The sequence below is a fragment of the Balaenoptera borealis genome, assembly GCF_965194805.1.
Source record: "Balaenoptera borealis genome assembly, chromosome: 12".
NCBI classification, from domain to species: Eukaryota; Metazoa; Chordata; class Mammalia; order Artiodactyla; family Balaenopteridae; genus Balaenoptera; species Balaenoptera borealis.
Window position 1 is genome coordinate 10,007,813 of NC_138869.1, and position 14,515 is coordinate 10,022,327.

Below are 14,515 nucleotides of genomic sequence, written 5' to 3' on the forward strand. Positions count from 1 at the left end.
GAGGCCTCTAGCCTAGCGCTCCCTCTGAATGGAGACACTGTCTCCCTGGAGCTCTTCTGGTCCAGCTGGCCACCGCCACCACGTGGGGCACCTTTTTATTTTGTTCCCCTCTATCGATTGTGACAGAGGGCATCTGCCAGGCATACTATATGATTAAGTAATCACTGCTTCAACTTCACATTTTAAAAAATTCACCAAAGGCATTTACCTCTCTGTTATCCAGCAGAGAAGAGAAGAGAAGAGAATGGCCTGACGCAGTGAAAAAAGCACTGGCTGGGGCGCCAGCGGGCATACGTTCTAATCCTGCAGCTAACTGATTTTAAGACCTTGGGGAAGGTCTTCCCTCACCTGTAAAATGAAGCAGTAAAATAATTTCATCTCAAAGGATTCCTTCTAGCTCCAGAATTATAGAGCTTTATAGACCATTAAAGAGAAAAAAAATCCTATATAGCTTACAAAACAACACAGTCTCTATTAAGGCTCAATCTTACCAGGTGTCTAAAGGCTCTTCAATTTTTATTTGGGAAGAACCCAGATAGTATCAATCCAGGAAATGCCATTCATATAGAGATGCTGAGTTTCAGTTTTCAAGTATGACTCCATAAACCTAGGCTCTTATCTAATGTCCTGTCACTTACTCTCATTTGGCCTTCAGCAATTTACTTCACCTCTCTATGCCTTAATTTTCTCATCTAGAGGGTAACTCTCACCTGCACTTAGCACAGAGACTGGGAGCAAGACAAGCGGCTCAACAAATGGTAACTGTAACAACAATAGAAATAAACTCTATTGTGGTAGATTGACTGACGTCTTTGTTCAGTTCAGTCTATCACCCTTACACAGTTACCTACCTTCAGTTTCAAGGTTATCTTTTCTTAACCAGCAGAGAAAAAGGAGGCTAAGTTCTAGTTTATCAAATATTCTCTGGATCTAGGTTTTACCATCTGCAATTGTAGAGTTGGGACCAAATGATGTTTAAATTATATAAATTAGAACGTTACTTTAGATACCACAAGTGGACGCCTAATTTCAAAGAATGAGCATATTTCTGCCACTAAATACAAAGGCAATGAGGCAGGAAGGTAATGAGAAAAAGAAAATCTTTTTCGAGAAGACCAGGAATAAATTTCTTAGAGCAACCTGACCTAAAATGAGCTACAGAGAAGGAATGAACCACTAAAGAGAAATTTATCACTTACTCGTAAAGGGAGGTCGGCTTGAAAATGCCTTAAAGTAACTCTCCTACCCACATGAGGCACGCTTGGGTACAAAGAGCGAGCACCCGGACTGGAAAATGACAGAATCCATTCGACACTAGGCTGAATACCATTTAATTTTCCTTTGATGATTCAAAAGTGACTCCAAGATCTTCAAGTGCTTTAGGAACCAAATCCGGAACCTCAATCATTGTAGGAATTAGTCCACACAAGGCTGGGTAAGCCAGTTTAACTATATGGGTAAACAGATTTTATAAATGGCAGTCAGAAATAACCATTGGCTTGGAGATCTGGATTCTAGAACTGGCTTTGCCACAAATTCATTGTGTGAACTTGGGCAAATCTCTTCCTTTTACAATACATCAGCAGAAAGAAACAAAATGTCATTGCAAAAAAACCCTTTGTTTAGAAGGTTTATGAAATAAACACTCTTTTCTCCTTGGCTGAGGGCATACAATTCATTGAAGTTGTTCAGTAATGATCTGGCTACAATCCACCCAGCAATTTGCTGAAAAAGTACAAAGTGAGAAAGAAATGAGGGCAAAATTGTCAACTTGAGTGTGTGGAGAAATTTCCACACTGATGCCAAAAAACATGCTTATCTGACAAATGGCTGTCTATTACCCAAACACTCAATATAACGGGAAATGCACGAGGGAGATTATGTGTCTTAAAAGTATAGGGAAAAAGTTCAGATATCTAATGCACGGCGATGTCACAGATGGCTGCCAAGATGCCGAGATCACTAAGAGAAGAAAGAGCCCCGCTAACAGCAGACCAATTATTGCTCCTTCGCTATTTATTGCTCTTGTCCAAAGATTTTACAGCCCTAGAATTAAAGGCTAATGCTGTCAAAATTACAAAATATTTCCCAAACATTTAATCTTCAATAATTGCTCTGAAGAAAGAAGTAAAACTCAATCAAGCAAGCTTTCCTTAAGGACTGGCAACGGGATAGTGACAGGGGCTGTTTCAGTGTAACCACCAGAACTGCTCCAATAGTGCAGTGGCCCCGTGACCCATAGTGGAGTCATTTCTTTGAGGGAAAGGAGAACTTAAACAAGGCCCATTTTCAGCCAACCAAATGTGTGGCAATGTACAGAACGTTCAATGCGGCAGGAGAAAAAGTCGGCGGCTTGTGGCCACAGTTACTGCAAGCAGTGGTGCTAGAGGGGCCCCAAGGCTTGGGAGAGCCGACCGGTCCAATCTCTCCCCAGCTCCGCAGCCTGTGACTTCACACTGGGAGCCCGAAATGGGCCACGGTGGGAGAGCTGAGACCACGGAAGTAAGCAGACACTACAAAATCAGGGTACCCCCATCGCCAAGAGCCCGCTGTCAAACATTTACCAGCACACAACCGATTACAAACCTTAAAATGTTCAAACTCTTAACCCAGTAATTCCACATCTAGAAATTTTTCCTAAGGAAATAAATAATTCAAAATACAAGGGGAGGGGAGTATGGGATTTCATGCACAAAGAAGCTCCTAAAAGTGAAGAATTATGAGAAACCTAAAAGTCAAAAACTTGGTAAATACATTATCATACAAATTTATTAAAAAGGATGTTAATGCAGAGTTTCATATTATGCTAAAATACTAAAATAAAACAGAATATAGTAGAATCTTAGCCTTTAGAAAAATGCACATAAGATTAGAAGGAAATACACAAAATGTTTACTTAAAAAAAATTCCAAAAACTTAATTGAAGAGCTTTGTGAGATTTTAAAAACAGAAAGATATAGCTGGACATAAAAATAATGAATGGAACCACACCAAGTGCAGCTCATTTATCTGCCAGTATTCTCGAAGTGGGCACACAGCACTGTCCAAACTCTACGCGATGAGCTATTCGTGAGTCCTAAATCATTCACTGGGTCTCAACTAGCATTTTTCAAAAAGATAGAATAGGATAGAAAACAGAGTGCATGGCCCCTAGCAAAGTATTATTTTGTGAAAGTTTTGCTTCAGTTTTCTATGCGTGTGTATATACATCTAAAGACACACATAAATATGATTATTGAATCATAAAGCAACAGGTATTTTTAACTACAAGTAACAGTCAAAGGAGTTTGGCATTAAGTGATCCCCTAGTGATCACCTTTAACAACCGTAAGTCATCCAAGAAACGAGAAGAAACCAACCAAAGATGCACTTGCTACTCAGCTTTACTTTAGAGAAAGCATCATTAGTGAACTGGTCAAACCTTCCTGGATGCTCCGGGGCCTTCTGAACCGGTTACCCTGCAAATTTCCGGAAGGGCTTCTCTTGCAGGCAGGCCATGCCTAATTTCTCCAGGTTTCTGTTAAAACCAAAAAGGCAAGAAAGTGTGCCTTTCTTTGGTAAAGGCAAAGTTGGCTGCCTGACTCAGGACCTCAAAATTTCATCTATATAGAATAGCAGGAGATGGAGGTCAGTCCACAGAAAATCATTTTCCTTTGAAAATGAAAGCTGACAAATGTATTCTAAGAAAATACAATGAGAACAGTTATAACATGTGATTAACACCTAACAAAGCCTGTTTATATCCATCACCTCTTAATTCTCACAACCATCTACGAGGAAGAGGGGGAGGACACTGAGACTCAGAGGTTACAGCCCACGAGGTCGCAGGTGGACCCAACGTCTGGCCTTGCTACTCTGTCATGTCGTGCTGTGAGCTACCGATAAAAACGTGGATGTTCTTTTTCCCACTGTGGGAGGCATTCTGACTATAGGAGGTAAGATAATTCACATGTGAAGGGGCCGCCATTCCCCAGCCTCATTTCCATTCTCCTTACCTATAAAATGAGAACGATACTACTCACTCTGCAGGGTGTTGGAAGGATTACTGATACCACGTGTGAGTGACCAGCTCTGTGCTGGACACACAGTCAGAGCTCAGAACGTGGTAACCGCCGCCGCTGCTGACTGAGTGGACAGTGCGCCCTCTTCAGGGACAGGCACCCACTCCCTCCCAGCGAGCTGGGGCTCCAGACCTGAACAGGCAGTACCTCCAGATGCAAAGGTCCCAGCTCTGGCCGGGAACAGAGATGGGCCACCCACCTCCAGATCGCAGCAATCCCACAGCCTTCTCTCCCCACCGGGGCAGGCTAACTCCTGTCCTTCCCTTCATGTTCCTCTAAATCAGGGACCCAAAGAGGATCCAGGAATGCGTTTCAGTGTTCTGTGGATCCCCTGAAGTTAGATATTAGACGCTTATTTTTTGGTGGGCAAGGATTGACTGCTTCCACCAAATTCTCAGAGGTTATACATTTGACCATCATCCCTTCCTCAAATTAAGAACTACTGCTCTAAATTACCCACAACAGATCACACACCTCTCCCATAATCTGTCTCCTGTCAGACCACCAAGCACGTCTACGACTCATACTACATATTGACTTCAGGTGCACAGACAATTTGGGAAAGACTTTATAAGCAACATAGCCTTAATCAGAGAGCAAAAGACCATATAAAGAGACACTTATAATGAGCCCTACTAGGCATAACCTACCGCTTGCTGAAGGCCTCCTATGTAAGGGGCACTGACCCAGGTACTTCACATATGTGAGCTCCAATCCTCACAACTCATGCACTCATGCCCTCAGTCCCCCTCTGTATTTACACACCAGACATAATACTACGGGATGTAGATGCAATGGTGAAAAATGAGACAGGATACCTGCCCTCATGGAGCTTACGCTGACATGGGAGATGAAGATCAAAGGTCACTCAAGAAAATGTACAATACAATTGTGCTAAATATTACAAAGAGGAGCCATACAGTGCTATGAGAACCCGTTATGGGCAGAATAAACCTCTTTACAGAGGTCAGGGAGGGCTTCCCCAAGGAATCATGAGTAAGTTTCAATCTGAAGAAAGAGTGAACACTTCACTGGGCAAAGGGGAGGTGTGGAGGTGGGGAGAGAAGAGGCAGAAGAAGAGAAAGGAGACAGGCGTTCCGGGCAAAAGGCACGTGCAAAAGCCCTGCAGCAGGAGGGCACGCAGCACTCCTGAGGGGAGCACAGAAGGACTTGGGGCTGGCTACACACAGGGGCCAGGCCATGCAGAGTCCTGTACACCACGTGAAGGAATTCGGTGTCTATCCTTAGAGCACGGGAGAGAAAGCATTGCTATGCTTCATTCTGAGAGTGACATGATCAGATTTGCTTCTCAGAGGACTGCCTGGGGTGATATGGGGATGGACTCGGGGGAGGCCTGAGCAGCACAAGGAGCCCCGTTAGGAGGCACTGCAGGAAAGCAGAGGAAAGACCATGAAGCTCAGATTGGGGTGGTGGCAGAAGAAACGCAAAGGCGGCAGACCGACAGAAGTTTAGGACGCGAAATCTATGGGACACGGGGGTGGGAAAGGACGGAGAGGTGTCTAGCAGGCTGCCCAGATTTCTGGCTCTCGTGACTGGATGGATGACGGTGTCATCGAGACAGCGATGCCCAGAAGAGGGCCAGACCTGGGCGAAGATCATGAGTTCAGCTTGGAGATAATGAATTCGAGGAGCTGGAGAAGGCAGCAGGGGGTTGGATAACGCAGTCCAGGGTCCAGAGGAGGTTCAGGCTGGAGAATGTGGTCACTAGGGTCGTGGGCACCAGACTCCCCCAGAAGAGAAAACAAACTGAAAAGAGAGAAACCTGGAGGGATTCCAACAGTTCTCCATCTTATCCGTGAGGGCACCAGGGCTCACAGAGGAAGAGTGGCTTCTCAGGAGTCAAAGTCCTGGTAAGAGGAGGCAGGAAATAAAATGTGAAGCCAGACCACAACTGCGGGAGCTCACACTGAAAACAATGCCTATTTCTGGAAGAAGAGGATAAAAAAATTCAAAGAAACTTCATGACTCAAGGAACACGAAAGAGCAACTGGAATTATGTGAAAGCAAGTGAACAAGATCCACGCCATAAAGGCCAGAGTGACCTCAAGTGAAGTGATACGTAGGTTTCACAGAAATCATTTCTTCAGTGCTCTGCTCAAGTCCACAAGTGACTCTGCCTGTCCACAGGAACTCTCTCCTCTCTACATGCACACACCACGTGCCCATTAAGTGTCTGGCATTACGCTAAATGCAGAGGATGCGCTGTGGGGTACGACACGGTCTCTGTGCTAACGCTGCTCACGGGCTGGTCGGTGATACGGGCAAGGCAGACAAGCAGCAAACCAGGATTACACGCGAGCCCAGTCACTGCCAGGAGACAGGCTGCTACCAGGACACAGGAGAGGGATATCAAACAGTACAAGGAATCTGCCAGCGCTTCCCAGGGGTGATGAACCGGAAAGGGGGTTGGGTGAGGCATTAGCCAGGTGCAGGAAGGACAACGGACAGGCGTGACTGAAGGTGGGAAGATGGGGGAAGATGGGGGGATCAGGGGCGTCTGGAGGTCACAGTTGCAGCCGCAGCACAGGATGCATCTTGGGGAGCATCAGAAGGTGAGGCTAGAGGGATAGGCAGGCGCCAGGTTTGAGGAGGCGCCGAATGCTAATTATTTCTGACTTTATCTTGAAGTCAACAGGAACCACAGAAAGGTTTTAAGTACAAGAGTGACACAATGCAATTTCTGTGTTAGAAAACGTATTTGGGCAGCAGTGTGGGGAATGGATGGGACATTCAGGACCACAGAAGGGAGGTCTGCCAGGAGGCCATGAAACTCCTAAGAGCCCACCAATCTGCACAGCTTCTGGTGATCCTGTCTACAAGAAGACTGGCACAGGTGCACAGATAAACAACCAAAAGTATCATCCATATTATTTCGTTGGCACTTCTCTTCCGTGACTTGAGTTTCTAGTTAACTTTCCACAAGTCAATGTCTCATCTCCCCTAGAAGGCAAGAACAGGTATAATCATATTTCATACTTTCTGGATCACAGGAGGTGCTCGGTATATGGGCTGAGCCATGCCAGGCTTTCCTGAGATCGACCTTAACCAAGCGAAGGATCTGTGTCTGACTTGGCCAGTGGCTGGCCTCCAGGTCAGGGCCCTGGCAAACTCGCCAAGACCGCCTCAAAGGAGACTCCAGAGAGTCGTCCGGTCTTTAAAAACTGGCTGCTGCTGAGAAAGAAAGAAAGTGAGCACCTGCTGTATGCTGGGCATTTTATCCACATCATCATGTTTCACCTTCAGCAGCCGTGTAGGAGGCAGGATTAGCACCACAGAACAGGTAGACCCGGGTGAAGAAAGGGTGTGCGAATTCCCCAAGGTCACAGAGCTACGAGGTGGCAATGCTGGGTATCAAAGCCAGACTTATTTGATTCCAAATGTCAAGCAGGGACCGCCTCTCCCCCAGTGACATGAGAATGGGATGGAAGAAAGTGCAAAGGCTTTGGAATGAGACAATTTGGCCATGTGACTGAGTCTCATTTTTGTCAAACAGAAAATGCAGATACTGAGAATACCTATTTCACCAAGTTATTACATGACCCAGTACATGAAAGCCCCTTTTAAACTGTCACGTGCTCTGCAAATTGTTATTTCAGTAGAGCTGCCCTCTGGGGAGGACCAGGTGTTCACCACACACAACATGAAACCCAGCTGCTTTGACACCCGGGCCGTTCCGCCCCGCCTGCCGTCACAACACGGCCTCGCCCTTGACTGGGCTTCACATCATCAGTGGTTGGTCTCACGGCTACTAATTTAGCTACAGTTCCGTGAACATGCCTGGGGTGGTGGTGGCGGGGAGAATTTTAATAAAAATCCAGTCCTCAGTCATCAATTTAAACAGGGCTCCCTCTGAAAAACAAAATGCTAATGTGTTTGAGAAAAAAAGTGTACTTAAAAAAAGGTATCTGAAGTTCAGGCTAAGGAAGAGTCAGGGCACCAGTGAGAGGCCTGTCTCTTTTCAGCTCTGATATATCTACACAGCAACTGAAATTCTCCCACTTAATTTCAAAACTGCATAATACTCATCATCAATTTTTTTATTTTGAACTTTCAGGGTCCGATATGGCTAAGACGGCTTACTATGTATCTCATCACATCTAAATGACACAGTACTCTTTCCCTCATTCAGAAGAATTGTATTCAGGGCCTGGGACAAGGGCTGGCCACTACGATGACACAGATACATCAGACTTGGTCCCTGCCCTCTGAGAGCTTACAGTCTAACAGCACAAAAGGCAGTGTATGCAAGCGAGTGAGTGGAGCAGGCAAGGGGGGGGTCAGGGGGCAAGGGCAGTGAGTTCAGAGGGGACAGTCACACCTGCCACACCATGAGAAGGCCTCACCGTGGAGGCGGGGTTTCAACAAGGGGAGAGAGTTTCTTAGAATCCCCACAGGCAGGACCTATTTCAGGAAGATGATACAACACAAGGACAAAGAGAGATGTAGGAAAAGTTCTAGGTGTATTTGCTTAGGGGGAATGTCTGGTGGAAAACAGAGAAGCTTAGCTGGAGCAACAGTTTGTGAGGAAAATAGTGGAAGATGAGGCAGGCAAGGTGGTCTGGAGGCAGAAGGAAGACACCGTGAACTCTTGATCCGTGAGCGACACAGGGAACGTGAGGGGTCTGAGGGAGATCCTTCCCATGGGGAAGCGAGAGACTCTCACTGTCCAGGAGTGAGAGGACCAGGACCTGAACTACCATGGGAGCTCTGGCAATAAACGAAAATATAGATACAAAATGTATCAGGAAGAAAAACTGAAATAACTTTACCACCAAGAGGAAGTGAGGAATCCAAAATTACTCTGAGGTGCCACAGAGCTAAGAAAATCTGGCGGAGGAGCTGATTTGGGAACTGCAGGGGTGGAAGAGGGTAAAGATAAAGAAATGTTCTGAAATGTTCTTTGGAGGGCTTAAGAAACCTAATAAACGAGTACAAATCTTGCAGTGGTCTATCATAACATGAACATCAGATTTTCTTACTGGATAATAAAATGGTACTCAAAGTTTCTCTGACCTTGGTCCTTTGACCTTGGAAGAAATCACTGTAGTGTTTAAGCAAGGAAACCAGCACCATGTTCTCATCATACTTGATTAAGAAGTAAGGCAGTGCTGGGACTCCTTCTGTTTGACAAAGATCATCATATGCTCGTTCAAGGGCTTGAATCTGAAAACAGGAAACACTGAGTTATTCTCTAGACAATTATATACCTAGTTCTGAGCTAAAAATTAACATAAAATAAAAGGTATTACTTTCAAGCCAGAAGACTGTAAATGACTAATCACACTTTTGCAGCAAACAAACGTAAGAGCGCCCCAAATCATACCACCTCACTTTTATATAATGCTTTCCATGTGCATGGTGAAGGGTCTCAGACAGGGGCACAAAGGGACATTGTATGGAACAGCATGATGGCTCCCGGTTCCCTAAGATGTCACCACAAAGGTTTAGACAGGTAGCCAAATATTATCTCTCCTGTGATAGCCAAGCATGAATCTACCACAGATGAATTTTTTCCTGACCCTTTCTATAATTTTTAACAGCTTTATTGACACATGCTTACTTCACTTACAATACAGTTGACTCATTCACAGTGTACAATTCAATGTTGTTTTTAGCATGTTCACAGGAATTTGCAACCATCACCCCAGTAACTTGAGAACATTTTTGTCCCCATTAAAAGAAACCTCAAACCCATCACCAGTCAATCCCCAGGTATACTCTTTTTCTCCCATTTACATTTCTCCTTAGAAAATTAATTCCACAAAACCACAACCTTTGACTTGTCTTAGTAACTGAGCTTATTATTGTTTTTAATTAATAAGGGCTTCTCCCTGGCTTCGGAATTCAGGGTTTTAGCGAATGATGCACTTCATGAACTCAAGTCATCTTGCCACTCAATCTTTGCCTCAACAACAATCAGAATTTGGGGCTTGAGGGTCTGTGTCCTACCAACCTGATTATTTCCATTGCTCTCCTGGGAACCATCTCTAATGACCTTATCATCTTTCTTCAACTGCAAAGACTAGCTCTGCATGTACTGTTCCTAATGTAGAAGCTCTGCAACTTGGCACAAAGGAAGGAGGATATCTCCTATTTGGTTTCAAAGACTCCCTCCCCAAAGTATATTGCCTCATGATCCCCACACTGAGAGTGGAGCCCACACTTTGGCAAACTCCTGCAGTCTTTCAAAATGTTTCTGTAATTCCTCCCTACTGGCTTTTAGCATTTCAACAAATGTTGCTGAGAACCTGGAGGAGTATTGCTCGCTACTCTTCAAAACGTGCTTACAGACATTGTGCAAGTAAGTCTGCTTCCAGTACCAGCTCTGGAGGATTCCACAGGAACCACCTCTTCATCCAGACAAGTGCCAGTGTGTCTTTAGAATGAGCTAGATAAACTATTCATGCACGTTAAACCCAGTTTTACCTGCGTTTTGTTTTATTTGTTGATACCTGTTGTGGTGAGAACCTTTGATCCAAGTCCACTGGCCCCCGAATGAGGGGTATACTCTCTGGAAGGCAGAGAGCGGGGGAGCAAAACCAATAGTAGAAGTGGTACTTCTTTAGATCCTAGAAGAAGCAATATAACATGTCAGAACAGCGCCCATGGTTAAACTGAAATGCACCTATTAATTTAACTTCCCAGTAGCTACATAAGACAGAAAAATTTAATGCACGCAAGATACAACCAGCTTGTCAGAAATTCTCATCTCCAGCAGAACTCATGATAGGATATGGAAACTCTGTGTTCATCCAAAATATTCCCACACACCACACACTAATATATCATGATAGACATAATATATTTTATCGGCCACTTGCTAACAGGAAGTATTCAGTAAGTAACTGACATTGTCGGCATCATTGTTTAATACACAAAATCATCCTGGGAGGTAACTGTTATCATCCCATTTTATAGACAGGAAACTGAAGCTTAGAGAGGGGTGAAAAAGCCTGAACAAAACAAAGATACTAAGTGGCAGAGAGGAGAGCAGAATTCTCCTTCCAACGCTTAGGCTCCTGTCCACGGTTCCACACATACATAGTGTGCCATCTGTGGAGGTAACGACCTCCAAACAGTTACCACTCTTTTCACAACTGAATGAACTAAGCATGCTATTAAAGTTATTAAAATGTGCTATTCATAACCTATATATGCCTGAGATAATATAATGCTGTTTTCAGAAATGCCATGTTGGTGAAATTCAAGTCAACGACTAAGCACTTGCTGTGTACAAGGCAAAATGTTAGACACTCTGACAATAAGAAGATGAATAAAACCCAGTCCAGCCCTCGGGCAGCTCAGTCTCTGCAGGGAGCAGAGATAAAGTAAGTACATGATTAGCTGTATGAGTCACAGAAGAGGTTCTCCGAGCTAAGGAGCATAGATGATAGAAGAGGTCACATCTTCAGGGGTGTATGTGGCTGTCCCCTGACCAGGGGAGGCGATGCAGGGGCAGTGACCTGTGAGGCTGTTCTAGATGCCATTCCCACTCAGGTCAAAGGCTCTCGCCTCTGAATTCCTGCACCAGGTGTGGCCTGAGTCACTCACATGGGAGGACCCCGTGGTTATGTGGGTATCTGACAGCTTCCCCGCCAGTCCGTTACCACTGACCACTATGCAGTTTATTTGGCTACTTAATATTTCCTCTCGAATCTTGCTAAGAATAAAGAGGGGATGGCTGGTTGATGACTTTTCATTGAGATATAATTCATGTACCATGAAAGTCGCCATGTTAAAGCGTACGAGTGGTTTTCTACTATAGTGACAAGGTTGTGTCACTATCCCCACCAATTTCAGAACATACACATCACCCCAAAAAGAAACCCCAACAGCAGAAGCTCCCCATTGGTTTATTAGTTAGAAATACCATTCACAGAAACTCTTCATTCACCTCACTCTCGTCCCCTGGAAACTCCTAGTCTGTTTTCTGTCTCTATGGATTTGCCTGTTCTGGGCTTTTCAAGTAAATGGAGTCATACTAGATGACTTTTTAAATATAAACTTACACATAAACGTGTGTCCAGATGAAAAAGTCTAGTAATTATAGTTTCCACAGTCTTTTATTCTGCCCACTAATTGATCAACTAAGAACAAATTCCCTTTGACAACAGCAAAGCAAACTGCAAAACTGAAATTAATAAAGTGTCTGTACCTTTGAGTCCTAAAAAGAGTAGAAAGGAAGGCAGAAAACACCTCCAGAGATTATTCTCTCTTCTTTGTATTTAAATGATTTGTCATAATTGATCTTTAGTAAAAGGTTAAACAATTCAAGATGAAGGACTTCACAGTTTCTAAGAAGCTTCATCGAGTCATCTTCAAAAGTCAAAAGGCTTGAATTTCTTAGAATTTTTTTGGGATACAAAGGATCTCGATTACATTAAACATAAAGCCCTTTGTGTCTGATGATTTTTTAAGACAGAGACTTTTAATTGTTTTAAAGTCAGGCTAAGAATGCTCAGTAGAAAGGGCAACAGGGCCAATGCACATAATGACTCTGGGAAATGCCTTAAAACTTTAAGTGGGAGCTAATACTATTTTCTCAGTTAAATGCAAATTGTCAATTAGATTATACTAACTAGAATTCTTGGTACAGAAAATGTATTGATGTTAAAGTAAAAAAACCAAAAGTCTTTAATTAGCACTGCTTATATTTATCCTAGTAGTGACCTTACGAAATTACTCAAATTTACAAATTATCAGTGCCAAATTGGGCATTGTAATCCCTTGAAGAATTTGAACCTTTTTCTATCTCCCCACTATCACACAGAAAGCATTTTAACTTGTTGGAAAATGTGCTCCTTGTAGATGGCCCCCCGTGGTATCGCCTCCAGTTTGGACCCTGTCTCTCTCTCCTTTGCCTTGGGCAGTACATCAGAGAGGCAGCATGAGGAAGAAATGGAGGACTAGTTCGTGGGGGACGAAGAAGGCAAGACCTATAACTTGGCAAACAAAAAAAAAGAAGAAAAATGTAGGGAAGAGGGTTAATATCTGAAGCGGATGAAGTTGGGGTGAAACAGCCAACACACTTAATACGTGTCAACATCAGTATGCTTACATGCCCACCCCAAAGAATGTATTATAAAGAAATAAAGAGGAAAAGAAAATCAGCGTGGCCGACATCGTTCACTGTAACATTTTTTTATAATAGTGAAGACTGAAAACAACCTAGACGTCCCCGAGTCTGAAGAACATACACTTGACAGAATATTATACTGTCAACATAATCATAAAGGATAAATTAGTTTTATATGTAGATACATGGATACACACACATATGCATATATATGTATATACACACATACGCGTGTGTGCACATGTGCATGTAGCTGGTACTTCTACAATCAGCCCTTACCTTCCTCCCACTTTCCCCATCACCACGACCAGATCCTTTCCCTGCTTCCCTAGGCAGCAGATAGATGTTACCCTAATGTGATTTTTTTCTCCTCTTCAAGGCTGCCCTTAAGGTTCACTTTAATTAGGTCTCACTTGCATAAAATATTTTTCTTTCTTAAAAAAACAGTTGTGTGGACAATCTATGTAGGGTGATCCCCTCTCATCTAGAAGCCACCTGGGGATGGCTAAGATCCCCGAGTCGTCACCTGTTCCTCGTGTCGATGGACCCAGCAACTGAGCTCTGTGGCGCTGAACTTAACAAAGACGTTAGCAACGATGAACTGTTGCTCTGGAACCCGCCTCTGTCACATCCTAAATGATGAGAGTCGGGCAACAACCACCAATACGATCAGTAAGAATGAATTACTTCTGCACCAGTGGAAAGCGCCAGCACCATCCGGCCACTAACAGAGCACTTCTTTAACAGCCATGACTTGACTAACACAAGGGAAAAGCTTCGGGGAGAAGAGAGCAGACTGCCCCCCTGGCGCACTGGGCCTGGCCAGGGCAGTCAGCAGTCTAGCTGCCGCCGAGGCCGTGGACTTACCGCAAACGTCAAGAGGAGGAACTTGTTGAGGAGGACAGGGCGGTCGAGAGCAGCCCCCGATCTGATGGAGTCCCAGATCTGCCAGAAGAAGGGGAAGCATCACGGCAGGCTCCAGGGCCTCCTCCCTCCCAGGCACACGTGGAGCTGCCCGGCAGCAAGCCCTCCTGCCCGCAGGCCCAGCCCCACTCACCACGGGCGCGACGTGCGTCACCGCTCACTCTGCCCCCTTCCCACTGCCTCTCCCCCAGCCCCACTCCCTGCAGAGACTGAGGAAAGTCAGAGAACCCAGAAGCCTCCTCTCAGTGGGGCTCAGCATCAGAGGAGGCAACCAGCCTGTTTACAGCTTCGTTACTTCCTCCAACAAGTATCTACTTATTCTCAACTACAGAGCAAGCACATCGGGGCCACAGAAAGAGGAGACACAGCCCCCACCCTCAAGAAGCTAACAGGCTGTGGGAGAGCCAGGCGTCCATGTCTGTACACCACTAGG

General features: G+C 44.7%; 1 protein-coding gene across 10 annotated transcripts in view; it reads right to left on the reverse strand.

Annotated features, from left to right (window-relative positions):
- ATG7 (autophagy related 7) overlaps positions 1 to 14,515 on the reverse strand; it is a 237,849-nt gene that overhangs the window by 196,735 nt on the left and 26,599 nt on the right. For 7 of the 10 annotated variants that reach the window (XR_014232333.1, XR_014232334.1, XM_082345569.1 and 4 more), the window contains exons 5-8: positions 14,026 to 14,103; positions 10,535 to 10,651; positions 9,096 to 9,245; positions 3,422 to 3,517 (exon numbers count right to left, since the gene is read on the reverse strand). Coding sequence is in view for 8 of the 10 variants with exons in the window: in XM_082345569.1 (XP_082201695.1) it covers positions 3,422 to 3,517; positions 9,096 to 9,245; positions 10,535 to 10,651; positions 14,026 to 14,103 (441 nt within the window). In the remaining 2 variants the exon portion in view is untranslated. The remainder of the gene's footprint in view (positions 1 to 3,421; positions 3,518 to 9,095; positions 9,246 to 10,534; positions 10,652 to 14,025; positions 14,104 to 14,515) is intronic. The other 3 variants (XM_082345567.1, XM_082345563.1, XM_082345566.1) reach the window with 1 other exon arrangement.